Source organism: Aspergillus affinis (assembly GCF_023601865.1).
Source record: "Aspergillus affinis strain CMG 70 chromosome Unknown NODE_95_length_147632_cov_85_268117, whole genome shotgun sequence".
In the NCBI taxonomy this organism is placed as follows: Eukaryota; Fungi; Ascomycota; class Eurotiomycetes; order Eurotiales; family Aspergillaceae; genus Aspergillus; species Aspergillus affinis.
In genome coordinates, this window is record NW_026515876.1 from 25,352 (window position 1) to 51,138 (window position 25,787).

The window sequence follows — 25,787 nt, forward strand, 5'->3', positions numbered from 1 at the left end:
CGAGCTAACCTACTTATATCGAAAGAATATACAGGAAATTGTCACGGATAGAAAGACATGAGCAAGGGGGAGTGCCAATTTAACAATTTTCAATTAACTCAAAACCACAAAGGCAACTAGCAGGGGGAATGGGAATAAAAAGTAAGAGCAACCGACTTATGGGTCAAGACAAGACGAAGAGATATCTAGGATCTTGGACTCTCATGAGACCGCTTTCGGTGGCTAGTGGTCATAGGTTGTCGGCTGCATTGGGTTGAGAATGTAGGCTGAAGTGGGGGAATACGAATGATGAGAACGCCGTGTATGACTCAAAAATAAAGAATAGAGCTGGGTAGCCCGGATGCGAGAAGAAGAAAAACATCCGAGCTGGCGATACTGTAAGTGTGGTGTCAAAGCGAGAGGAGGAACCCTTTAGCTGTTCAAATAGCTGCGGATAGCACCTAGATTATTATTAGTCTTGTCCAAAAGAATCAAAAGGACAGCAAGGCACACTAACCTTGCAGTTTGACGGCTCCATCCCCCACGATCTGCGAGAGGTTTTCTAGGTCATCACCGGCCGTGATGCCAAAGCGGCGAACAAAGTCCTTTGCGGCACCTTCCAAGTCTCCATAGGTGTCATCTCCGGCAGGAAGGTCATCTTCAGGTCGGCCAAAGTAAGAATTGCTAGAGATTGCAGTGGCACCATCGAAGTTTCGCAGGCGATCCTTCGCCTCCGCCTGCGCAGTGGGATCGAATCGTTCCCGTCCAAAGAATTCGTCCGACGAGATACCCTTCTGGGTGCCGAATCGAGTCTTGGCTTGCTTAAGCTCCTCATCTGTTGAATCTCGTTAGTATTGAGTTTAGGTTGGTCAAATATTCAAAGGAATAAACCTACCATCAGCAGCCGTCCTGGTGGGGCCAACCGACCCAAAGCCCGGCTTCTTGGGAGCGGCAGGCTTCGCGCCGACAGTTTGTCCAAACCCAAGACGTCCAATGCCCATGCCCAGGCGCTCCACATCGTTGGAGTTCTGCTCCTGGGAGCCCTTAGTGGCGCCGAAGCCGCCCTTGTTCGGACTGATCGGTGTCGGGGACGCAATGGCGGTGGCTCCTGTGTTTGCCGTCTTGTTCTTGGCATCGGCCTCGGCCTTTTCGGCCTCTGGGTCATAGCCAAGTTTCTCGATGCGCTCTGCCTCCTCCTTGGCTTTTCGCTCCGCCTCGTCGAAATCGATAGTCTCCGCGGCAGCAACCTTCTTAGCCCCGAGCTTAGGAGCCTTCTTGGCGCCCAGAACGCTGCCCTTCTTCGCAGGACCCGTCGACGCAGTCTTGCGTACAGAGGCGCTGGCCCGGATAGCAGCCGGAGCAGGTGAAGAGTCCTTATCGGAAGCCGAAAGCGGGGACTTGGAGCGGGCGCCGTTGGCGTTGGCAACGCCAGCGGTGTTCAGGAACGGGGTGCCATTGCGGCTGACAACCGGAGGGGTACCGGTGCGAGAGGGAGGATTGCTAGGACGCTTAATGGAGGGCTTGTCCCACGAGGAGAAGAAATCATCCTCGTCGGCAGCAGGGGTGCTAGAGCCGTTGGACGAAACGCCCGCGGGGACATCGGTGATCTCCACTTCTTCGGGGTACCTGAGGGCGAGAATGCATGGTTAGGTTCACGAACTGCGAGAGAAAAGTCAGGATGGGTCACCGACAGTTGAGCATCTTGCGCGGCCCGACGCTTCAATTCATCCTTGTACTTAACGGCGGCATTGCACGTGTACTTGACCTTGGCGTCCTTGCTGGCGAGAGCGGCAGATCCGCCATGCGATTGGAAGTATTTAGTGGCGGACTCGTTACCACCGACTTTCATAAGACGGAGCTGTTCCCATTGCCATTCTGTGGGTCGCAGATTAGCATCGCAATGGAATACCGACCAGGGAGGTACGGGGCTGGAAGAGACGCATACGATCGAGGTTCGTGGAACGAACAAAGGAAATGTGGACACCCAGGTTACGATGGTTGGCCGAGCAGTCCAAGCAGAGATAGATACCGAACGGCACCGACGACCAGGTGGGATTCTTGGAACTGCAATCAAAGCATATCTATTGCAGCCAAGTCGACCGTCAGCATATCGACGCTCCAGTGACCCAGCGGGGAGGGGTTTATTTTGCGCACCTTGTTAGCGGGTTTGAGTTTGAGTTTCTCAAAGATCTTCTGAGACTCCGCCTTGGAGGCACTCATGGCGACGAGTGGGAGAGAAGTAAGGACCCGAAAGAAAGGAGAGGGAGCGTCACGCAGGCAAGACAGGAAGTCGAAGGAGGGAGGAAGAGGATCCAAAATGCATTCGGGAGAGCGAACGTGGTCGGAATCGTTTTGGAACCGGGCCGTGATCTTTGCAATCCGACTGGGTATTTTTCACCTTGAGCGTTCTGCTGCGAGGCCTCTACGGAGTCGCCGTAAATTAAGATCTTACCTTTCTGAAACACGGATCCGAACTGCTACAGGAAATATTCGTCACAAGATGACCGTCCACAACTCTCAATATATACCACTCCCACCAGCCAATTTGCCGCCCGCGCCCCAGCACCGTATTGCAAATACGGATAGGGCGAGCCGAACTTTCAGGCCGCTGAGCGGCTGAGGGCCTGAACCGCCAGGCCGCGGCGTCCACGTGACCCACCCTTCCCCACATCTGGAAATGGGCGGCGAGCGACGCTTCGTTTCTTCGGCGTCGCTGCAAATTTCCGGGTCTCGCGCGCGCGACCATCTATCTGCTGCCATTTTTCCATGCCCCCCACGGCTGCGCGACCTACTACTGCGATTCAACGGGAACCCGGGTGACGCTGCGGTCAGCTGTCGTCATGAATCCGTACCTTCGATCTAGCCCTGCCTTTTCGCAGGCTTCGTCTGCCCTGGCCCTGCGTCCTGCTGGTCTTCCCCGCACGGCGGACCTGGCTCGCCGGTATGCGACCCAGAGCGATATGGGTCGAGGAGCTTCGGGGCCTGCGACGCCCCGAAGAAGGAACGTTACCGTCCTGTCGGACGACGGGCGATACGAGTGGGGGGAGCTGAGCGGACGGGAAAAGGCCGCTCGGGCAACGCAACAATCGTTCAACTTTGTGGTGGTTCTGGCGGGTGCGGCTTTGACGGTGAGTGGGGCCTATTACTTCCTACTGGGGAGACAGTTGAATTGGAAGCTGATCGATTTGCCAGGGAGGAGTCTTTTACCTCCTTTATACCGAAGTCTTCTCCCCGAATAGCAGGACGTGGCAGTACGAGAAGGCCGTCGAACGTATCAAGAACGACTCGCGGTGTACGGACCTGCTCGGAGATCGCAGGGAGATTACAGCTTTTGGAGAGAATACGGGGAGCAGATGGGCGCGGAACCGCCCTATTGCGTATGTTCCCCTCATGCCCAGGGATGTGTCGACAACGCTGACCCGGTCTGTAGGAGCTCGATTGACAAGGATCGCTTGGGTCGCGAACATTTGAAGATGAATTTCCATGTAGGTGGCTCGGCTTGGGTCTACGGCTGAATGGATAATTAACGGTGAACAGGTCGAGGGACCTCGCAACTCGGGCGTTGTCTTTGTGCACATGATCAAGTCTCATGACCAAAGTGACTGGCAATATCATCTTCTTGCGTTGGAAGTGTCCGGTAAGTTATTCAATTTGGGTCTTTTGTTCCTACGTCATGCTAATCCGGTTTCCTTTTAGGTCACTCGCGGATTGTGCTCGAGCAGGCTCCTGAGAAACCAGGAGTTGGCAAGGCATTGAAACTCCTAGGTATTCAATGGCGCTAATTCCCACTTGGATATATATCACGGCAAATTATGTGCTGCAGGGCGTACGATCCGCCATGAAGCTAGGGTTTGTTCCGAAACCGGAACTGAGATGCCGAATCTGCATAAATTTAGCTTAGAGGCAAGAGTGTTGCCTAGCCAAACATACTGCAGCTTTGAAGCCAGGAGACCGAGCTGCTGGTAAAGAGAGTTGCCCCCTACTATTCTATCTTTGTATCATAGTGTATTATTCATCGAGGTATTTAGGTTATTTATCTACATAGCATTTTTGCAAGCCATACATTGCCTATGTCGCGACTTAAGTCATGATTCAGGCATCTCAAGAACTTGAATGAAAGAATTGAAATAAACAGTGTCACCATTTTATTCAATACAGAAGTATTAACAACAAAGAATTGACCTTCATATCACATCAAGCATATACATTAAACGACAAAAGCAAATTCCCTTATATCCGAGGGCCCTCCAGAATGGGCTTCGCGGCCTGTGATCTCCACCAGCTCTTGCCCTCCTCGCCGGGGAAGGCAAACTCATCCATACTCTCGGGCTTCATCTCCACGCTGTATCCGGGCTCCAAGGGGGTCACGTAGTATCCATCCCGCACGCTAGACGGGTGCACAAAGTGCTCATGCAGATGGTCGACATACTCCAGCACACTCTTCTTACCGCTAACCACCACGTAGTCGATGGTGCTCAGGTGTTGCGTGTATTCGGGCAAGCCCACGCCACCCGAGTGCGGCACGATGGGGACGTTGAACTTGCGCGCCAGCAGCAGGATGGCTAGGACTTCGTTGACACCGCCGACTCGGCAGGCGTCGGCCTGGAGGACGGTCAGGGCTCCTGCCTGCAGGAGCTGCTTGAAGACCACGCGGTTCTGGCACATCTCGCCGGTGGCAACGCCGATGGTGCCGTGGGGGGTGTTCTCGAGGGCCTTCTTGATGGCGGCGTGGCCGAGGATGTCGTCGGGGGAGGTGGGCTCTTCGATGAACCAGGGCTTGTATTCGGCGAGCTCTTGCATCCAGGTGATGGCTTCGGGGACGGACCAGACCTGTATCGAGAAGGGTCCTTTGATTAGTGGACTGACGTTTTGTATTTATGATACCACAAAGGTAGACGGATAAGGGAGGAGGGGTGGTGGGAGGGTTGAGCGCTTACCTGATTAGCATCCACCATCAGGATGTTACCCTTGTCATATCCAATGGCCTCACGGGCAATGCTCAATCTCTTCTTGTCATCCTCCAAGTTTCCTCCGACCTTCAGCTTGAAGTGCTTGTATCCCTGAGTAACGCTCTCACTCAGAAGAGCCCTCAGCTTGTCCTCGCCATATCCGAGCCAGCCAGCACTGGTGGTGTACGCGGGCACAGCCCGGCTCTGCTCCGCCTCCTTGATACGTTCCTGCTTACCGGACTCGACCTCCTTGAGAAGAGCGATGGCCTCCTCCGGCGTGATGGCATCGGTGATGTACCGGAAGTCAATGCAGCGGACGAACTCCTCGGGGCTCATCTCGGCGACGATGCGCCAGACGGGCTTACCAAGGGTCTTCGCCCACAGATCCCAGAGCGCGTTGACGACGGCACCCAGGGCGAGGTGGATCACACCCTTCTCGGGTCCGATCCATCGAAGCTGGCTGTCGGAGACCAGGTAGCGCCACGTCTTGCCCCAGTCGGCCGTGAGCTCGTCCAGGTCCTTGCCAACCACGAGGGGCGCGAGAAGGGAGATGGCGGAGCAGACGATTTCGTTTCCGCGGCCAATGGTGAAGGTCTGCCAGGGGACACGGTCAGTACTTGTGTGGTTGTCGGATGGGAATTCTAATTGCATACCATTCCATGTCCGACATGAGGCGAATCCGTGTTCACGAGGCAGTAGGCGGCAGAGTAGTCACCCGCGGCGTTCATGGCATCGGAGCCAGTCTTGTCGAGGGAGGTCTATTCTGAATCAGCGACAAAAGACCATTGCAAAAGTGCTTGAGTTCCAATCCCTTACCGGAAACCTCACGTCCCTCGTGGTAAAACCTGTGATCTTCACCATGGTGGCGGCTGTAGAGTATCACGCGATAGAAATGTGTATAGAGATTGATTGGGATGCTTCGAGTGTCCTGCCGTTCAATGCGCAAAGACAACGATCAATGACCACGAAACTATCACAGGAGATACAGAGAAGAGAGAAGCGAAGGACAGAAATAAAAAAAAAAAGCGCAATCCTGGCGCGGGAGGAAGAGAATAAATATCCCTAAGAGACACCCCTCATCCCCCTCCAAACACCCCCGCGGACTGCAATTGTTCCGCCAGCGTGGGGAAGACAATCCTGATTGGCGGAGCAATTCTTCCTGGTCGTGGGAGCCAATTTTCCACCAATGACAAGAGCCCATCGGATTGTCGGCGGGTCTCCGTGTTCCTGACGGGCTGAGAGCCTGAGGCACCTCCTTGAGAGTATTGTCGATACGCCGTCAGCCCTAAGACTGTACGATTTTACGCAGCGAGGATCGGCCTATCTCCGGGATATTTATACGATTGCCTAGTATGTAGAGCATCGCTATAGTGTGTAGGTAGTCTATACATCTACAGACAGGGCCGCAAGAGATGGGAGTCTCAAGCAGAGCTACAGGGACAGAGGCAAAAGAGTACCGTTTGTATTGTGCCCCTCGCTGGAGCGGATATCTTTTAGAGCATCCTATCATTCCCATGCAAAGGCAGTTCCATTCGCCATAACCATAGCATAAACAACAAGAGTGGCCAAATATCAAGCATGTCTTATCCATTCGCCATGCACTGCTCAACCGGAGAGACCTCGCTTCTCGCTTTCCGAGAAGAAGATGATCATCCGCCAGAGTTTTCGGACCAGGACCTCGGCCTCCTCGTCGAGTGCCTATACGGGTTGAGTTAGAACACCATTTTTGAATAATCCGTTGAACGGGGTCAAAAGAACTTACCTCTTCGAGCTGTTCCACTAACTCCTGAGGACTGCCGTGCTTCCGAATATGCTCCTCCACCACGTCCACGAGCATCTGCTCCTGGACTCCCAGGTATTCCACAATCTTCTTCTCCACGAAGGGCTTGAGCTGTTCGCTGACCACGTTCTCGTCCACAAACTCCCACTTGACGTCCCATTTCCAGAGTCCCTCCTTGTCGGCTGGAATCTCGCCTGCCAGCTGCCGGGCAGCCTGGGCACGTTCCTCTTCGGTAAGTCCGGCCGCCTCCGCGGCGCTGTCGAACTTGATCGGAATGAGAGGACGCCTAGCCGTCGCTTCTGGCTCTTCCTCGTCCTCCAGTAGACCTTCGACATCTGCGACCGTCCGACGCGATGTTGCGGCTTGAGCTTTCTGCGCGGCGGCGCCAAGCGAGAGCTTGAAGCGCTGCGGCTCTCTCGGGGCCTGAGGGCGAGTCTCGAGCTCCTCCGCCTGGCGAGCAAGGAAGTCGTCGGCCATGCCGCGTGCTTGCTCGCGCTGTTGGACCGAACGAGCGCGTTCCCGCTCTTCGGCAGCTCGGTCGGTGTCGTCCATGCTAATTTCGCGCGCACGGAAAGCGGCCCGGCTGCGCAGCCACGCTCCCCGGTCGGCATAGTAGTCGTCGGCTTTGCGGCTAGCCTCAACCTCGTCGTTCCATTGCCCGAGTCGCTGATCGGCCTCTTCTTTGACTTCCTGGAGTTTGGATTCCTCTTCCTTGTCTCTCTTCTTCTCCCGCTCCAGGGCTGCGGTCCTGCTTCGCTCACGGTTGAGCCAGCGGCGCTCCTGGTCAAGGAACTGCTTTTCTTGTTCGGCTTCCTTCTTCTCCCGACGCCTGCGCTCCAGCTCCTCGTCGCTCGCATCGGATTCCTCATCTTCGCGGTCGATAAAGACGGCCGTTCCACCGTTCATAGACCCACCGTTGACGAATGACACACCCTTCTGGTAATCTTTGGGAATTTGAGCTCCGAAGCCCTTGGGCCCGGCAGGCGCGTTCGGCATACTACGGTCCCTAGGACCAAGAGGCACGCCGTTTGCGCCGGCAGCAGGTCCACTAGGGGCCGATGATGGCGGGGAAGCCAACCGGTTGACGCGGGAGCTGGCATTTCGGGCTCGCTCCATGGATTCGATTTCTTCTTCCCTCTTCAGGCGCTCAATGTCTCGGCGGTTGCTTCGCTCGCGGAACGCTGAGATTTCTTTCGCAACCGTTTCCCGCATATCGGCAGGAATATCCGACAATTCATCTTCAATGGTGATGGGGATGGTCACAACTTCGGCCGAGCCGCCTTCTCCTTGGCCATCACCGTCTTTCATCGCAACATCGCCCTCACGGTCAATTGCGGAAGTCTCTTCCTTCTGTGTGGGTGACGTGGGATTGAACAAGTCGGAAAGAACCTCTTTGAGAGTAGCACGAGCCGTGTCGAGTCGAGCCTGGCTCTCCGCAGGGTCTTGGTCGCCTTTAGTAGATTCATATTGCTCCAGGTACGTCAAAGAGCTTTCGTCAACGACAATCTAAAGAAAACCATTCAGTCAGCTTGGATTTTTGATTCTTTTCCGCACTTTGCCAAACTTACCAGCAGTGTGCTCTTCTCCACCTCCTCCTGCTCACCCTCATCACCCTGGGACGGTGTCTGTCTTTTCAAAGGCACTTGAACGTCCTTTAGTACTTCAACGGCAGTACCTAGACTTTCAGGGTCCTCGTACTCTGCGAAACCAAACTTGCACGGCTTTTCATCCGCATCCGTGGCACGGATCCAGCGCCTAAGGTTCCCCGCAGACCGTAGTATTCTCTCGACGCCCTCATCCCCGCCAGCGCCTTCCGTGATTCCACCGACAAATATCGTCCTCACGATTTCTTCGCGCGTCGGCGGTTGTAGTTGCATCATCGCATCGCGTACATTCTGGCGTTGCGAATCCAAGCTGGCCGAGCCCAGCCCGGCACGTCTTCCGGGAGCCTCGCGTTCCTTGTTGGTGTCTGGGGTAGCAGATTTCGGCGGACCGGAAGTTCCAAGGCGAATGACGGGAGCCGAAAAGTTGATGTTGGGCATGTTCGGAGGGGGTTGAAAGTTCGCGGGGAAACCGCCCGGTCGTCCTGGCTGCTGGGCATTCGCCTGTTGCAAGCCTGGCAGCGGAGTAGTTCCAGGGGCCGTCATACCGGGTGGCGGAGCTGTGGAATCAGTTATGATGATGATAACAAGCAGCAGAAGATAACAAGTAATACGTACCCATGCCCGGAGGTGCTCCTGGGTAAGCCCCGAAGTCAGGAGGCCTGCCATACAGACCGGGAGCTTCAAAGGTCAGCATTTAGCTATATAAATTATGCATAGATGCATCAAGTCGGAATTGAGACGCGAAAAGGCCTACCTTGGTAGGGGTTGTACATTGCGACAAGATTCGCAGCTCCGAAGCCTCGATCAGGATAGCTGGAGAAAATTGATCGCCTCGAAAATCTCGAGCCCCCGAGATCAAGGAGTCGCAGAAACAAGAGATATATAGGTCAAAGATCCCGATCGTAGCGATTCGACCACCAAGTGAAATGAGTCGCGAAGGGCTTGGATGGAGAGAAAGGTTGGTTCGGTCGGAGAAGATTGCGGCCGGCGGATTTGATGCTCGAGAAGACCAGTTGGCCCGTGCATCGCGCTTCTTGGCGCAGGGAATTTCCGCCGCCGACGGTACATACATACCTAATAGTGTCTCAATTTGCCTTAAGTTCTCACTGTTTGACGGTTGTCTGAGCAAAAACATTATTCCATTTCAGATGGACTGTCAGTATGGGGAATTCACTTATGATACGCAGGAAAGTCTCCCCTCCCTTGGTGAGACAATTTATATCTAACATGAATTCTCTTCGCTTCCTTTGGTTCAGTTCGAGAGAGCTCGACCTGGGTACCTACGCTCCTTTTTCTATACAGGACGAGCTTTCATCAAGCAATCCTATTGATATATTGTCTTTTCTGGGTGCCTTATACTCCAGCTTTGGCTTGGTAGAGATGATCATGTGATCACATACATGTCCAGCGGAGATATGATTGGCGGAAACCTCACCCGTCAATGATACTGCAGCCTGAGGCTGCAACCCTTTCGCAACAAAGAACCCAGTAGACCATATGGAAGTTCGAGGCCCTTGGAGTACGAGACCCCCGCGTCGTCTGCAGGAATTGAAGGGGGTTCGACTCAAGAAAGGCGTTTCTGCGAGCAATCTTATTCCTTTCCTACCTACGTGACGGTGAACACCATAGACATCGTTGTTACAACTTTTGGCTTCAACCCATTCAACTAGCCAGCCGGTGGAAAAGCACAAACGTTCCCCTGCAAATGAAACCTAATGCAATCTCTCTCTTTTTAAGTCGCATCACCCCTTGGCACTGTTGACTCTTCGAATTCACTGGCTGATGACAACGAATAGCTTGCGGGACAAAAGAAAGATTGGTTTCAGTCGACACTCCCACATCACAAATCGGGAAACTTAAACTGTTCATAGATCACTACATCTCAATCGAAACTCCCTGAACAAGAAGGATTCAGCTTTAGGGCTCTAATTAGCCTATCCGCTGCCATTTCGTACAGACAACCCAACATCCTCCTACCATGCCGTGTTCAAGACCAGAAGGGGCTCTATCACAAACAAGAGCCCCTAATTTCTTAAGTTTGCCTATCGAGGCGCGAAATAATATCTACGAACGGGTGCTTGCGGTACCACACCTTTCCAGGAGCCAGGATGTCCGGTGGCAACTTTTGCGCCCGAAAAACCCCGTCGATGGCCTGCACTGTTATATACCAATCGACATATATCCGAAGAGGCGAGTGCGGTTCTTTACGGCACGAATCAGTTCACCTTGGAAAAGATGGAAACGGAGAACCACCGCGCCGACCTGCTCGAGTCCTTTCTCAACTGCATCGGCTCCGTGAATGCAGCGTCACTGTCTCATCTATGTATCAACTTCCCAGCTATGGAACAGACTGAGGATCACTCGAGCTTCTCTTATTTGGAGAGAACGTAAGACTCTTTGAGCTTGAAGACCAGGACAACATTAGATGCATTCGAAATGTATTATTGGAAAGCAATATACATTTCCGGACCATTGCCTCGCTGAATAGAGTTATTCTTCGGGTCTGCGGCGGTTCTCCAGTTCCTTCATTGGAGGATTTCGTTGAATAGATAGATATACAATGACGCAGCTGGCATTTCAATGCGGTGTGATACTTAGTTGATGGTAGATTATTGAATGTATCAGAGTGGTCAATGGAGCTGGCCTCTAAACGCGTTGGCCGCATTTGCTTTTCTTGGGACTGCAAGCAATAGTCCTAACCTACCAATTTTGGCCAAACAGCACCTCAAGTCCCTAGCAAAAAGAAAATTCGTATATCCTATATAAAGAAAATAATTAGATCATCTACCTCATTCCCTATAGCATGATTCTCTATCTAATCTATTCACTAGGTACTTGCTTCCACCTCCATAGAGCCAACATAGGTAGGTAAGTCTACTGTCCAAAAAACTACAAGCGCCTCATCTGAGCGGCAGGTGCTCGTGGTGGATAGGCGGAGCGCGTCGACTGGGTGCCAGGGCGTTTAGCAGCGGTGTTGTTCGGGTGTGCCGTACAGAGCATTCTTTCATCGCAGTCCATGAAGTGGTCAAAGACCCAAAACGCTATTTTAAATGCCGCCCAGTATTGGTCCCTAGTCCAGTCAACCAGCCTCTGAATGGATATGAATAACTTGTAGATGCCAAGTATCGATTCAGTCTCTCCCAACAGCTGTCGCTCAAACGTTTGCGCTTTGCCACTCTGAGTTAAGGCAGTCGCCACGAACCACCAGTGGTGCTGCATCACGACGATGCCCGGCAAAAATTCGATCTCCCAGAGGTTGCCAAAACGTCACCATTTGTATCCCTGTGTAAACTGCGCCACTGGGCCGAGTGCCATGTGGTCACCTGTAGCAGTGCAGTTTCGTACCCTATACTAGGGCCTTTGGTCTCTATTGAGACGGCGATAGGACACTTAGTTAGGTCAGCCTAATCTGTATGGTTGATTGACATTGCCGGACGATATTTGCAAAGGGATTGGATGGCTTGGTATTGTGGCGAGTTTGTCCTAGGCTGTATACAGATGCAGTAGTCCACCATCTTGCTGGGTGGTTTGCGGGGTTGGTATTCGGGGGAAATCTGGACTGTAAGGCTGCAAGTGGGCTAGCACACTTATGGATTAAAATTTAAAGAAATAAGAAGCAGGACATACCAGCATCGATAGTCTACAAGGTCATCCCCGCCGGGGCTGTCTCGAAGAGCCCAATCCAGGATACGCGAATGCACATCATTATTCCAAGACGACTCGGGCGGTTGTTCTTGAAACACCTGCTCGCAAGGTTTTATATCTTCCGCGCAGTGCGTATATCAGGTAATTGCGACTTTTCAAAATCAACACTATCCCCAAAATTCCAGGCTGCGATCGGACGTTGATCTGCAAGCTGTGAATGCAGCCATATGTTAGCATGGAACAAAGTCAAAGTTCACAGCATGGTTTCGTATATCAACTTGGAGGTTCCTTGGAAGAATCCCAAAGCCACCAACTATCCTCTCAAATTCCGTGGTCAATGCATCAAGTGATCTCGGCTTCGTGTCGTTACAGAGGTCCGCTCTCGAAAATCCGGTCTTCTCGAGCTCTGCATTGCGCAGCCGCTTGGTGGGGGATGAGTTGCGGGTGATTTTCGAAGCCTTGGACGAGGCCTTTGATGATGATCGGCTTGAGGTAGAGGGTAACCAAGGAGGTCGGGGCGCCTTTGTCCATCGCAGAAGCTTTCCGACGAGCAGGGCGAGGGGTGAGCTCTACTTGAAGGCCTGAACCGCTCGACACTTGTCCGTGCTCTTGTCCTTCGTCATCTTCCTCCGGTAGGGTATCTCGCATGCGGTCGGTCTGGTTCGTGCGGCGCGCTGGCGGCATGTTCGGCAATTTAGATAACAAAGGCACAGAACCTGAACCAGATTCTGGGGGCGATCGAAGTCGTGTTGCTCGATCTCCATTCAATATCTGTCCAGAGTACTCGTCATGGACATACTCGTTGTTCTCCAGTCTCAGACGCTTGCATGGTCGCTCGGACGATTGAATGTCGGGCACCGGGACAATAGCGTCCAGCCACTTCAAAATACGGTGCGCGTGATCTCGACTCATGAAAAACGATACAATGATGGCTGCAGTGGTCCTAGATAATAATTAATGCCAGGTGATTGCGGGGTGTAAATGGATATGAGCACTGGGCTGTCACGTGCATACTTGACAACAGGCTCAACGTTGCCGGGGAAACCTCGCATGTGATAGGCCACCAGCCCTTCTTTCTTCTAGAGATCTTCGATCTATAATTCTATAATTATAGTTTCAATATCAACGGCATTCAGACTCGGTGGACTCTTGCAGGGGTACTGGAAGCCGAATGTCGTTACGGATCCGTTCTCTGAATACCTAGGTGCCTTCGTATTACAGTCTAGCCAGGAGGTCAGTGGGCATAGTTCGGCATGGTGTAAGTACTAGTACTTCGTACAGGGGTTTTTTTAATTGATCGACGCCCGAGTGAGAGAGTCTAGGCAATTAGTTACATGCACCCAAGAAATGCATTTAACCGACTGACGGCGGAACTTGATCCTCGAGAGATCATAGATTTCACCGGCCTCTAATTTCCGAGACAAATTTGAGGTGGCCATAAATCCCGCTTAGTCGTGGGGGTGCAAGCCGAATCACCCGTTCCTGGAAGTCTCCGGTGAAGGATTCTAAGGTACTCCATAACTAGAGGAAGTTCATATTCTAGAATTCTAGAAGAGCATTGATGACAAACGGACGTCATGCAAGTCAGAAGGTCAGATGACCGGATATCCGACGATGGGTCTCGTCGGAGGACAGTCTGCCTTTGCACGGCCGGACCTATTCTTAACATGACATGAGAGATTTTTTTTAAGAAAAAGGGGAAGAATACATATAGTACTAATATCAAATCGAATCACAGTATTAAACTAATTAAGTATAAAACAGAATAAAATAAAAATCAACAGCTGCTCATAGTCCGATCTGTCCAGACCTCACCTCCCAGTAAACACCGGAAATTACCAGAAATACCTGACGAAGTCTTACGGAGAAATTCTGCGCCGCCGGCGCTGCCCCACCACCGCCCGTGACCGTATCGTACAAAATGCCCCTCCACGGACCCCAACAGGCCGGCGCTTGACGCCATACCCTTCAGGCCTGCCCGCTTTGCCCACCGGCCATCGTCATCTGTCCTCCGTGACTCCCGCTTCGCTTTTTCTTCACTTCATCCCCTGGTCTCAGTCAGTTTGTGTCGAATTCGGTCTGGTTTAAATTCAGGTAAGCCCACTTCCCAATTCCTGCTCCGATTCCTCCTCCCCTCCCTCCTCCCCTCTGTCGATATCTGCCCCGCACTGACACCAACTATCCCTCCATTTAGAGCTTTTCTTCACCACCAAAAAGCCTAAACAGAGCTCCCTCTCTACCACAAACCATCCACAATGCCTGGTTTCTCGCAGGCTACCGAACTCTCCTCCTGGAAGGAGCTCCAGGAACACCACAACTCCGTCGGACGCAACATTGTCCTGAAGGAGGCCTTCGAGAAGGACCCTGAGCGCTTCCAGAAGTTCAGCCGTACCTTTTCCAACACCGTCGACAACTCGGATATCCTCTTCGATTTCTCCAAGAACTTCCTCACCGAGGAGACTCTCTCTCTTCTGGTCAAGTTGGCCAAGGAGGCCAACGTGGAGCAGCTGCGTGATGCTATGTTCCAGGGCGAGCCCATCAACTTCACCGAGAACCGTGCTGTCTACCACGTTGCTCTTCGCAATGTCTCCAACCAGCCCATGCAGGTCGATGGCAAGAGCGTTGTTGAGGAAGTCAACTCCGTACTGGAGCACATGAAGGAGTTCTCTGAGCAGGTCCGCAGCGGCGAGTGGAAGGGTTACACCGGCAAGAAGATCAACACCATCATCAACATTGGTATTGGTGGCTCTGACCTGTAAGTTAACACCCCTTTCCAGGCTGAATGCTTGGAATGTGGTCTCTCTGCACGGATCATGCTAATGGTTGCAACTAGTGGTCCTGTTATGGTTACCGAGGCTCTGAAGCCCTACGGCCACAAGGACTTGAAACTGCACTTCGTCTCCAACATCGACGGTACTCACATCGCAGAGGCCCTCAAGGACTCTGACCCCGAGACCACTCTCTTCTTAATTGCCTCCAAGACCTTCACCACGGCGGAAACCACCACCAACGCCAACAGCGCTAAGAAGTGGTTCCTCGAGACCGCTAAGGACGAGTCTCACATTGCCAAGCACTTCGTCGCCCTCTCCACCAACGAGGAGGAGGTCACCAAGTTCGGCATTGACAAGCGGAACATGTTCGGTTTCGAATCCTGGGTGGGTGGTCGCTACTCCGTGTGGAGTGCCATCGGTCTGTCCGTTGCCCTTTACATTGGCTTCGACAACTTCCACCAGTTCCTGGCGGGTGCCCATGCCATGGACAAGCACTTCCGCGAGACTCCCTTGGAGCAGAACATCCCCGTCCTCGGTGGTCTGCTGAGCGTGTGGTACAGCGACTTCTTCGGTGCCCAGACTCACCTGGTCTCTCCTTTCGACCAGTACCTGCACCGATTCCCCGCCTACCTGCAGCAACTCTCCATGGAGAGCAACGGCAAGGCCATCACCCGCTCTGGCGAATACGTCAAGTACACCACCGGCCCCATCCTGTTCGGCGAGCCGGCCACCAACGCCCAGCACAGCTTCTACCAGCTGCTCCACCAGGGCACCAAGCTCATCCCCTCGGACTTCCTCATGGCTGCTGAGTCGCACAACCCCGTCGAGGGTGGCAAGCACCAGCGCATGCTTGCGTCTAACTTCCTGGCTCAGTCCGAGGCCCTGATGGTCGGCAAGACTCCCGAGCAGGTGAAGACCGAAGGCGCCCCCGACAACTTGGTGCCCCACAAGACCTTCCTCGGAAACCGCCCCACGACGTCCATCCTGGCTCAGAAGATCACCCCTTCGACGCTCGGAGCGTTGATTGCCTACTATGAGCACCTCACCTTCACCGAGGGTGCCGTCTGGAACATCAACTCGTTCGACCAGTGGGGTGTCGAACTGGGCAAGGTCCTGGCCAAGAAGATTCAGCAGGAGCTGGAGACTGCTGGCGCCGGCGCCGGTCACGACAGCTCGACCAGCGGCCTGCTCTCTGCTTTCAAGCAGAAGGCCAACCTCTCTTAAAAGGTTGAAAGTATAAAAATTGGGCTAGCCATATGATGAGAACATGAGTGATCACCTTTCTAGTAATTTTTGTGGAAATTGAATGCAAATAAGTTTAATGATGCTCATCGCATGCCCTCTTGATGTCATAATCTTGACTAGAACCTTGGTTCAATAAGATAGAATGTGCTTGCATCTTCAGGGCAGGGTGTTGAGGTGCCTTTCAGAATTAGTTCTAGTCCATTCATGCCAGAAGATCAGTTAGTTACTCTGTAGTTAGCCAGGGACAAAGGACCAAGATTACTTAATACAATAAGTCACATGACTGTTAAAGCGGCAAGGCCTCGGAGTGGATGTTTTGGCTCCACTCCTCTCGTACAGATCAACTTGGAAGTTGCAGTAAGCATCACCGCGGCACGCCAGAAAGCAGCCAAGTCGCTGGGCTGGTGGAGTGTGTCTTTGACCATCATGGCCTTTCTTGGGGCCGTATTCTACGGCTCAATTGCCTGTCTTGCGTTGCAGGCTTCTGCGGCGGGCAATGGCCGGCCAAGTAACAGGGCCGGTTACGGCCACGGCCAGCCGATGCCAGTGACCTGTCTAAACCGGACAATGTGAGTTTTTTTTGCGATTGCGCATTTTCCCCAATTGGGCCTTCTCATGGCTTGGGTCTCTCATACAATTCTTCTGGAATCGGGGCTAACTGTTCTCTGTCTTAAAGCGATTCCGGTGAACATGTATTTCCCCCCCTGACGCCTTACCTGTCGTCCTCCTTAATTACTGCCTACAACGCGCAATCCCACCAAGAGATCGGATCGCCCGACAATATCACACAAATAGCGTCAAGCTAACAAACCACCCAATCCAAACCATCTAGATCACCGACGACCTCGGAAAACTACAATACATACCCTTCCCGGTCTGCAATGAGACCTCGCTGTCTCTGGCCCTGCGCTACGGCGTCCCCGAGACGGTCAATTGCACCGTCAACTCCCTCCCCGATGAACTCTACCACCTCCTCGAATACTACGTGCACTCCGACGTGCCCATGACCTGTCGTGTACCCACGGGACCCCTCTCCCCAGCCGCCGCCTCCTACGCGAGCACCGAAGACGGCGAGACCGTCGGCACCGAATTGGGCTCGCTCGCTGAGGACGGTCCCGCCTATACGCCCATTACCTTCGCGCTTCAGGGCACCCTGCAGCGCAGCCATCTGCACATCTGGACGGATATGAACGTGCTGATGCACAACATTGCGTCGACGAGCAAGGAGCAGACAAAGAAGAAGAACAAGAAGAAGGTCGCGCAGCAGACCCCTGGGTATGTTGTCGCGGGAACGGCGTACTCGGTCCCCGAGTTCGACGTGGCGCTGATGAAGGGTGAAAAGAAAGAGGATATTACCGACGATGACGAAGAGGGCCAGACTGAGGCCGAAGCAGCTGCTGTGGCGGAGAACGCTCGCGAGCCGTGGACGGCCGGACACGGCACGAAGGTCATTCGCGGCGAGCCGCTCACCTTCACCTTCCATGTTAACTGGATCGAAGGCGGCGCGGGCATCGGGTGGCCGTCCCGGGGGGCGGCCTTGTCCGGAAGCGAGTCCGGGACGTCGGGGTTCTTCTCGAAATTGTTCTTCTTCGGGCTGGCTGCGTCGGTGGGCGCGCTGGTGGCGCTGTATTGGGAGCGCGTTGGGGGTCGTCGACGAGCTGGGTGGCGAGGGGATGGGATCCTGGGGGTCCCGTCTAGAGGTAAAGGATCTATTGGGATCACCTACGGCAATGGAGGCAAGATGAACGGATACGGAGGGTACGCATCCTCTAGCAGCTCGTCTACGCCTGGAGGCGGTGGATACGGAGGGTTTATGACTGGGAAAAGAGATTAAAAGAAGATGATAGTAGTGGATGGCTTGGGATGCTGGGACTTGTATATGGCATGGCATGTATAAAGCACGAATCTTTTTTTTTTGTCTTTGTTTCTTTTGGTTGTTTATGTTTTGGTCGGATTGCATGGACATGACAAGATAGATAGATGTTCAGATTTATTTTTTCTCATCTAGCCAAAACATGATATAACTCCCGTAAAAAGTATAAGAAACAAAACAAAACAGAAAGGTAATAATTGTACAAGACAGTTAACTCTCCATCATACTCAGCCATGCCGGTTACCCATCATACACTTCCTTTTATCTCTGTAACTCTTTCCAAATAACCCCAATCTTTACACCCAATCCAGACAGATAGAATCCACTCACTCACTCAATCCAACCCCCAAGAAGTGAAGAAACCTACCACCCCTGCGCCCTCATCCGATCAATGCGGGCAACGGTCCGCTGAAACGAGTACTTGAACAACTTTCTCCACCTCTGCACCCTCAAGTTCTTGCGGACCTGACCCCTTCGAATATGAAACTTCTGCGAATACGTGTCCTGCTTAACCTTATTCTGGGCACACGTGCTCTGCAGAACCCGCAGCGACGACGCCAAATCCAGACCCCGTTCCGGCTCCACGTACACCTGGCGACCCAGCGAAGGGCCCAGCTTCAGCGACACCTTGCGCAGCGGCACGACGGGCGACGTGGCGGCGTTGAGGGCGCGGGTCACGGAGATGTTGCCGTCGTTGCTGCCGTCGCCGCCGAAGCGCTGTCCTTCGGAGGAGGCGTAGGGGTCCTGGGACTTGGGGGCCGCGTTGTTGATGTTGAGCTTGTCGAGGATTTGGTCGAAGTCGGAGGCGCGGGACTCAGAGGGGGAGGGAGAAGAGGAGGGTTTGTTGTTGGATTGAGGGCCGCGAGAGGAGTTGTTGGAGGAGGCGAAGCGCTGGTTGGCGAGGAATTGACCCCGGAGGATCGATGAGGGCGCTGTGGTGGTGTAGAGAGATGTCGGCCTCGCGCGGAGGAGACTGCGGGTTAGGGAGCGCATCTCCATGGTTTTTTTTCTGATGTTGGAGGAGGGAAAGGTGGTCGATTATTGAATTAGAGAGGTAGATGGCAGTTCTTATTATTGATCCAGCTCCGACGATTGCCTAACCTGCGGAGATCAGAGGGGAGTGGCGAGGGTTGAGGTCACGAAAGCTCTCGTTCTTCTGCTGGTCTGGAGGAGGTCAAATCCGTTCGGTTTTCTGCGGACACGTGACCGGGCCTGTCTCCATGCAACTCTTTCCCTCGACCTCTCTTTGCTCTGACACCGACGACATCGTGAGATTTGCTGAGAGCTGCGAGAGACTAGTGCACTAGCATTGTTGCAGAACATTATCCGCGACTTTCTCTTATCCGAACAATCTTCAAAAAATCACTCGCCATGTCGTCCATCTCCATCGCGACTCTTCCCCGCATGAGCCGGGACGCTCTTTCAGCCCTTCTACTCTCCGCCAGTTCCCCCAGTAAACTCGCAATCATTGACGTGCGAGACTCCGGTAAGGCTGTCCAGCTTGCAATAAAAAATGGAATAAAAATTAGTCGAGGCCCGTTATCTAACTTATCGCAGACCACATCGGCGGGCACATCCACTCCTCTACCTGGATTCCCAGCTCGTCTCTCGACCACCGCATGCCCGAACTCGTCCGCAAGCTGGCGGACAAGGAGAAGGTCGTCTTCCACTGCGCTCTCAGCCAGCAGCGCGGGCCGTCGGCTGCTCTGCGCTACGCCCGGGAGCGGGAGAGCACCCTCGGCGCGGAGGAGAGCAAGAAGCAGGATGTGTATGTTCTGGAGGGAGGGTTCGTGCAGTGGCAGGAGAAGTATGGCAAGGATACGCGATTGACGGAGGCTTATGTGGAGGATATTTGGCAGGAGTACTGAGGCTCTTCTGTGTGATGATGTTCTTGATGATAAAATGCGTGCAATGTTGGGCGATACCCGCGGGGCTGGACTGCTTATTCGGTTTGATGATTTGACGTTTAAGATAGAAGGTTAGATTAGCATTGATTCTTGGTTCATGATATATTTATATATTTACATGCGTAATATTACATTGTTCTATAGGGACAACGAGATCTAGATTCCCCCGCCAAATCCGACAGGACGACGCTTTCCACTGTTCTCCGGGATGATGGCCATGACCTTGTAGATCTTGCCCATGCCGCCTTCACTCTTCTCGACCAATCGCTTCCAGCTGCTTTCTAGCGTTTTCCGTTTTTCCTCGTCCTGGATGCCCTTGAGCAATTGCTGCATGCGCTCTTCGATACCCATGCCCTGCAGGAAGTCTCCTTGCTCCATAGGACCGTGCACTTCCACACCCTCACTTGCTTCGATAGCTGCTTCCGCCAGCGAAGTAAAATCGACGTCGACGCTCACATCGACCTGTCCAGGGGACGAAAGTGGGGGTACATTCTGGTGCTTCTGGATACCGCGCAGGGAGTTGATGGGAATCGTTGACAGGGTTCCGTAGTCCATGATCAAAGCCGCACCAGACGGGACACGCTTGGCGGTTGCCGGAGGAGCGGAGGAGTCCCCTCGAGTAGCGGTCCGCGGGGGTTGCGACGAGCCACCAATCCTTCGTGCAAAGTCCGATGCATAGATGCGGCTTTCCGGGCTGATTTCAATGGTGGACCCCGGCTGGGACTTGAGCGCTTGGTACCGTTTGGAGATCTCGGGAATGACAAGAGACGACGGGGTCGATGCTTTCGCTAACGTCAGAGAGAATTCGGGTTCGCCAGCCTGGTTCTCGTCCACGGCTTTGGGGTTCAAGGTGACCATGAGCTCGCGCCACTGGGGGGTGTTGGCGGGCTTCGGCGGGTCGTTCAGTTTGATGGGGCCAGTAGGCGTCATGATTTCCTTCTGTTGGGGGGTGTTTTCCGGAGAAGGAGGAATGGATTCAAAGGCGTGCATTGGGAGGGCGTCAAAGAATTCATGTGCGAATATGAACGGCGTCTTGCTTTCATCTGTTTTGGGATCATGAGAAAAGGGCCTGTAGTTTGCAAGACTCCATCAGCACATACCATGAGGCAACAACCTGATATCTTCCACCCAGACCACCGGAACGTCGAAATATTTGCTGGTGCTCTTGTGGCCGATATCAGTTTCCACCATGGGGGCATCGCCGCAGAGTCGCTGTCGCTGGACCTCTCGAAGCGTAGGACTAGCTTCCACCAGATAGATCGCTTCAATGCTCGAAGTAAACGTCTTGAAGTTCCTGAGAGCCTATTCATCCAGAGAATCAGCATCCGCCACTCCAACTAGGTGAGCAGATCAGACTTACACGAAGCATGTCATCCATCAATGTCCCCTTGCCCGGTCCAACTTCCATCAATTGAACCCCGCTGCGTTTCCGTCCCTGCGCGATCCATTCTGCTATTGTCCACACACCGACTAGTTCTCCGAAAACCTGAGATATCTCTGGCGACGTGACGAAATCACCTTTTTTACCGAACACTTCCCCATCGCCTTCGGGTCGAGTCGTGTAATAGCCACCCTCGGGGGACGTGAGGGCTTGACGCATGAAAGCCGCAATCGGGATCGGGCCGGTTACCTTACGAGAGTAGTGGTTAGCAAACAGGTCTGCAGGTCAATTGAGGGTTGTATCAAGTACTTTGATGGCACTGGCTAAAGTTCGAGCCAGTGGCGTAGACCACTCTCTAGTATCAAATGTTGATGAGCATCGCCGCGACCCAAAAACCAGCGTTCGGTTGGGATATCGCCGAACAAGCTGGGTCAGCGCACGCCTGCTCCCAATGTTCATGTTGGCAGACGACCGGGGGGAATGAAGGTGTAGATTTCTTCAAAAGTGATTGTTGGAAAGCCGCCGTTTGTTTCTCCAATTCTTCTCCGCAACGGTTCCGCAACACGTGATTGTCCTTATCGTATCAGTCCCTTTCATTTACATCTACACTTGCTATTTTCGATTATTGTACGCCAAATCCCCAAGGAAACATCGGCTAATATTCATACAAGTCATCATGTCCGACAAAGGTACACAAAAAAGTCCAATGGCCGAAACCGTGATTAAGCAGGTGTCAACGTCAATATCCTGCTGTCTTTCCACCACTAGTTATCATTACTTTTTTGCAGGCATTGATAGCCAAAAGTCTATTCCGATTGACTGCTGATGGCCAATTCCTATCGGTTCCAATTTCCCCGGTTCCTTGAGTTCTGAGGAGCGTCGACCATCATTTGATCACTGTAGAGGCCCTGGTCGTTTGCGTCCTGGTTCGTATTTCTCCCACCTCTCCCTTGGTTACGACCTCTGAAGTTTCGTCGGTTATTGCGACCGGTGCTCCGAGTATCGGTCTGAGCGAAAAGATCCCCGTTCTGCTCGCCAAATCCATAGTTTCCGTTTTGGCCGGTAGTGTCAGCTCCGCGATGCAAACGACGCTCACGGTCTGCTTGTTCTCGAAGATCGTTGAAGGAGGGAGAGTGCTGGGATCCCGAGCCAGTCGACCGGCTAAAGAGGTCGCGCTTCGCCTTGGGACCACCCATTGGTTTCATCCGCATGGAAAGAACCAGGCCATCCGCCTTTGTAGAAGTTAGCTTTGGCCCAGTCGGAACACTCATAGTCAAGATTCTCACCCTCTGGTTGTGGAGGTTAGCGATTGCGTTATCTGCGGCCCATTTCTCGGCGAAGGTAATTTCCGCGGTCACAGTAGGCTCGTGCGATGTCACCCAGCATTTCAGGATCTCTCCCGACATGGGCTCGATTGTGGACTGGATATCTGCGGCGGTGGTGCCGGGCGCAAAGTTGCTTCCGATGACTACGAACGGCCCCGAGGCTCCCTTGATCGAAATTCCAACCGGTCCCTCCCGGATCGATGCTTGTCCACTGGTCGGATTGAGAGCCGACATCAGACGATCTTCATCGGGGCGGCGCTTCTGATGCGATGCACCTCCTCCTCGAACGGGCGCAGACGGGACTCGTTTTGCGTTCTTGGTCTTGAGGTTTGTTGCGGGAGTCGAGCGCTAAAGGATCGTCGAGAATTATCGGAGGTCAGTCCACTGTGCAAGGTCATGCTAGAAGCAATGATTTCTCCCAAGGTTACCTTAGCCACGCCAATCCGACTCGCAAGGCTCCCCGATGCTGCGTTCTGTGCTTTGTTCCCAGCGCCCGGGCCGGGTGCGCTCGACCTTCGATTTTTCCCTAAGATTCGGTTTGCAAGTTCTTCATTTTTCTTTTTCTGGCGATCTGATTTTGTTCGACGGCATTTAGCGACTATCCCGACAATGACAGGGTGGGGTGTTTGCGGAGCTCTTACCAGCGTTGATAATCTGGTCAAAAGAGACAGCTTCCTGGCCGCGGGCCATGGCGACGGAAATTGTAAAGCTCGGGCGGGTTTCACTGGAGTAGAGAAAGGTGACGATAAGATGAGAGGAAATACCCTGAGAATAAGAGCGAGTTTGTGGATCGAGAACAGGAGGGAAATCGAAGAATGGGTGTGGTCAGCAAGACGAAGGGAGCGAGGGAGAGAGAGAAGTTTGGGGTAAGTTTGGGGGTTCCATAGAATTTCCTCCCATTTATTTATGCAGCTCCGACGCTGCGCGACACCAAACTTGACCCGCGCATCGCTCTCGCCATGTCCAACGTACGCCCCTGTGCGGGCTATAATATCCCTCCGACCCGTAAATTGCTCGGATTCGGTGTTTTCTACACTAGCATCCTCCCACCTGGCTCTGAATTTTCCCTTCTGGAACTCCTGGGGTAGGAACGATGCGCAGGGTGATGAACTGGAAGCTGGGGAGCCAGCCTCTTCTTCCAGTCCCTGTGCTCTGCTTTTCTTTATTGCTCTTTGTCCGACATTGCAAAATCTCCTAGTCCAACGTTCGCTTCGCCTTTGTCTGCGAATGCAAGTTGTTTGCCTTTGATTCATCTCTTCCAGCCCTAATCCAGTATTGTCTTCTACGGTGCTTTCGCAAGCCTTCAATCTTGCCTCTTTGGTACCGACTGGCTTTCCCTAGAGTTATCACACGGTGAAGAGAGACTTCTAATACGACATGACTTCGGACAATCAAAGCAACGACTTTGGCAGACGTTACCAGACACTGCCTTCGTCCGCTATCGTCCGCCCATCACCAGCAAGAAGAGCTAGGTAGGATTGATGTAGCTCGCCATGCTTGATTTCAATGTTGATATTGAGTTTAGGGCCACCATTCCGTCCAACTCGCCGTATATATGCGAGGAAAGCGTTCACTATCCGGTTTTCAATCCTTTGGACCCTAGACACAACCCAACAGTTCCTACATCATCGTGGCTCGACGATGACTACCCTCAAGAAGCGCCCGTTGACCCGGACTCTGAGGGTTGGATGCAAAGTTTCTCCAGGAGGTCCATCCGTAAAGCGCGTTCCGGGCTTCTAGCTCTCAGGTCGGGGATGCAGAGGCGTCCTCTCATGGTTGTCCCCCGTCGCAATGCCGAAATGCCGAGGCCTTCTCCCTGGCCGCAGGACCATTCTGACCAGAAAGAGAATATTTTCCCGTCAACGGTATCGGAAGCAAGTACCGAAGAAGATATCGAGTTTGGGTCTCACCTGCATCGAACCAAATGCAAATCTTCTCCTTTGACCCATGGTCAGGATAGACCTATACCCAGATCGCGATTCTCGACGACTTTGGCCGATCTCTCACCTTTTGCCAGAAGAAGCGAAGATACGACTGATTTACCTAGTCCAGCTCTCATGGAGAGTGTATCTAATACCCGCGTGCATGAATCAGCTAGTGAGAATACAGAACAGTCAACAAAGTTCAATGTACCTTCTATAACACGTGAAGTCGAAACTGGAGATCGCACCCCCGCCGTTGACGCTACAGAATCCAGTGCAGAAAACTCTAGGTCTAGCAATTTCCCCAGGAACTCCGCCTGCTCTGATCTTTCGGGTGCCACGGCTGCAGAGACTGCAGGTCTTGCTCACACGTCCAGCAATGTCGACAAGTCGAAGACTGGTCGTGTTGACAGAAGTACGGCCTACTCAAGCTGTGTAGCACAACCCTCGCTTGACAGGAGCTCATCAGAGTCAAGCAGCTCCTTTGCCCATGAGGCTAGAAAAGTTCTTCGTAAAGAAGACGTAGTGGTGCCCGCACGCCCTCAGGAGTCACATGTCGTCGAAGTGAACGACATTGATTTGATTATGGACACACTTGGAGCCTTAGATCGTCTCAGCACTCAAGATAGCCCTAGTACGTGCCGCGTGGACCTCGGATCTAATGAATCAAGTCCAGATTCTCCCAGACGGACTAATACAGGATCTATGTATCCGTGTCGCTCGTCTGGCACCGAAAGAGAGCCGCGTCGGAGCAATGGAGAAGCCCAGGCCAATGTGGGTTAGTCGATGACGCTGACTGAACAATACTAATAGCATCTAGGGATCTTGCAATATCAGGATTCAGGTGCAAAGTGGTGATTGGAGTCGCAGCCTGTCCCCTGTCCCCGAAAGCGTCGATTTGGTGGACTCGAGCGACTTCTTCGGCGACCAGGCAGCGTGGTCAACCCGGCCGAGTGAAGAGGGGACAACCACCGACATCACGTCGGTTTCCAACGCTTTATGGTCACCCGTCGAGACCGAAGACATGACATCCGTGGCATCCCTAGGAGACGAATATTTCCTCGTCGATGGCAAGACGAGCGGGTTCCACCCTGATCGGGGAGATAACCCTACCAAAGCCGAGCGGAGGCTTGCTAGCGATGGCAGCCTATATAGTGACCCTAGCCTCGAGCGCAATCCATCGGTTCGAACGCAGGATATCCCCGAAGTGATCGGGCCCTCAACCCCGATACGCCGGCCGCCGTCAGGGCCACGGCGAAGGGATCGAGATGCAAGTGATTCTACCGACGAATATCGGGTTACATATCCCATATTCCTGAGACGATATCTCTCCTAGTTCCTTAACGATGGAGCCAATGCATCTTTCGAGTCGGCCCGGTTCACTCGTTTTTTGTGTTTGGTCTATA

The 25,787-nt window shown here is 53.2% G+C and overlaps 11 protein-coding genes across 11 annotated transcripts; 5 read left to right on the forward strand and 6 right to left on the reverse strand.

The window, feature by feature from the left end:
• Positions 1-411: 411 nt before the first annotated feature.
• On the reverse strand, positions 412-2,739 carry KD926_011395 (ADP-ribosylation factor GTPase-activating protein; the record flags this gene model as incomplete). The annotated part of the gene is made up of 8 exons (XM_053103672.1): positions 412-440; positions 497-814; positions 875-1,605; positions 1,671-1,854; positions 1,925-2,060; positions 2,134-2,362; positions 2,432-2,456; positions 2,511-2,739. The coding sequence occupies 8 exons, from the start codon at positions 2,737-2,739 to the stop codon at positions 412-414; spliced, it is 1,881 nt and encodes a 626-aa protein (XP_052952944.1).
• An 80-nt stretch (positions 2,740-2,819) lies between these two features.
• On the forward strand, positions 2,820-3,761 carry tim21 (the record flags this gene model as incomplete). Its single annotated transcript, XM_053103674.1, has 5 exons — positions 2,820-3,107; positions 3,172-3,356; positions 3,410-3,464; positions 3,517-3,616; positions 3,676-3,761. 5 exons carry the CDS (start codon positions 2,820-2,822, stop codon positions 3,759-3,761), a joined length of 714 nt encoding a protein of 237 aa, XP_052952945.1.
• Positions 3,762-4,209: 448 nt separating this feature from the next.
• KD926_011397 (mandelate racemase/muconate lactonizing enzyme family protein) lies at positions 4,210-5,789 on the reverse strand (the record flags this gene model as incomplete). The annotated part of the gene is made up of 4 exons (XM_053103675.1): positions 4,210-4,809; positions 4,917-5,522; positions 5,582-5,686; positions 5,745-5,789. 4 exons carry the CDS (start codon positions 5,787-5,789, stop codon positions 4,210-4,212), a joined length of 1,356 nt encoding a protein of 451 aa, XP_052952946.1.
• A 744-nt stretch (positions 5,790-6,533) lies between these two features.
• Positions 6,534-9,085, reverse strand: KD926_011398 (uncharacterized protein; the record flags this gene model as incomplete). Its single annotated transcript, XM_053103676.1, has 5 exons — positions 6,534-6,626; positions 6,691-8,214; positions 8,277-8,869; positions 8,928-8,990; positions 9,067-9,085. 5 exons carry the CDS (start codon positions 9,083-9,085, stop codon positions 6,534-6,536), a joined length of 2,292 nt encoding a protein of 763 aa, XP_052952947.1.
• A 3,238-nt stretch (positions 9,086-12,323) lies between these two features.
• Positions 12,324-13,009, reverse strand: KD926_011399 (uncharacterized protein; the record flags this gene model as incomplete). Its single annotated transcript, XM_053103677.1, has 2 exons — positions 12,324-12,900; positions 12,972-13,009. The coding sequence occupies 2 exons, from the start codon at positions 13,007-13,009 to the stop codon at positions 12,324-12,326; spliced, it is 615 nt and encodes a 204-aa protein (XP_052952948.1).
• A 1,203-nt stretch (positions 13,010-14,212) lies between these two features.
• KD926_011400 (glucose-6-phosphate isomerase) lies at positions 14,213-15,952 on the forward strand (the record flags this gene model as incomplete). Its single annotated transcript, XM_053103678.1, has 2 exons — positions 14,213-14,712; positions 14,791-15,952. The coding sequence occupies 2 exons, from the start codon at positions 14,213-14,215 to the stop codon at positions 15,950-15,952; spliced, it is 1,662 nt and encodes a 553-aa protein (XP_052952949.1).
• Positions 15,953-16,252: 300 nt separating this feature from the next.
• On the forward strand, positions 16,253-17,807 carry KD926_011401 (uncharacterized protein; the record flags this gene model as incomplete). Its single annotated transcript, XM_053103679.1, has 3 exons — positions 16,253-16,542; positions 16,650-16,665; positions 16,806-17,807. The coding sequence occupies 3 exons, from the start codon at positions 16,253-16,255 to the stop codon at positions 17,805-17,807; spliced, it is 1,308 nt and encodes a 435-aa protein (XP_052952950.1).
• A 402-nt stretch (positions 17,808-18,209) lies between these two features.
• On the reverse strand, positions 18,210-18,845 carry KD926_011402 (mitochondrial 37S ribosomal protein bS21m; the record flags this gene model as incomplete). The annotated part of the gene is made up of 1 exon (XM_053103680.1): positions 18,210-18,845. The coding sequence occupies one exon, from the start codon at positions 18,843-18,845 to the stop codon at positions 18,210-18,212; it is 636 nt and encodes a 211-aa protein (XP_052952951.1).
• Positions 18,846-19,217: 372 nt separating this feature from the next.
• Positions 19,218-19,714, forward strand: KD926_011403 (phosphatase YCH1; the record flags this gene model as incomplete). The annotated part of the gene is made up of 2 exons (XM_053103681.1): positions 19,218-19,332; positions 19,404-19,714. The coding sequence occupies 2 exons, from the start codon at positions 19,218-19,220 to the stop codon at positions 19,712-19,714; spliced, it is 426 nt and encodes a 141-aa protein (XP_052952952.1).
• A 195-nt stretch (positions 19,715-19,909) lies between these two features.
• KD926_011404 (DUF185-domain-containing protein) lies at positions 19,910-23,149 on the reverse strand (the record flags this gene model as incomplete). The annotated part of the gene is made up of 7 exons (XM_053103682.1): positions 19,910-20,796; positions 20,854-21,055; positions 21,114-21,412; positions 22,033-22,366; positions 22,421-22,807; positions 22,888-23,030; positions 23,101-23,149. 7 exons carry the CDS (start codon positions 23,147-23,149, stop codon positions 19,910-19,912), a joined length of 2,301 nt encoding a protein of 766 aa, XP_052952953.1.
• Positions 23,150-23,836: 687 nt separating this feature from the next.
• Positions 23,837-25,717, forward strand: KD926_011405 (uncharacterized protein; the record flags this gene model as incomplete). Its single annotated transcript, XM_053103683.1, has 4 exons — positions 23,837-23,931; positions 23,985-25,015; positions 25,068-25,159; positions 25,202-25,717. The coding sequence occupies 4 exons, from the start codon at positions 23,837-23,839 to the stop codon at positions 25,715-25,717; spliced, it is 1,734 nt and encodes a 577-aa protein (XP_052952954.1).
• Positions 25,718-25,787: the final 70 nt, after the last annotated feature.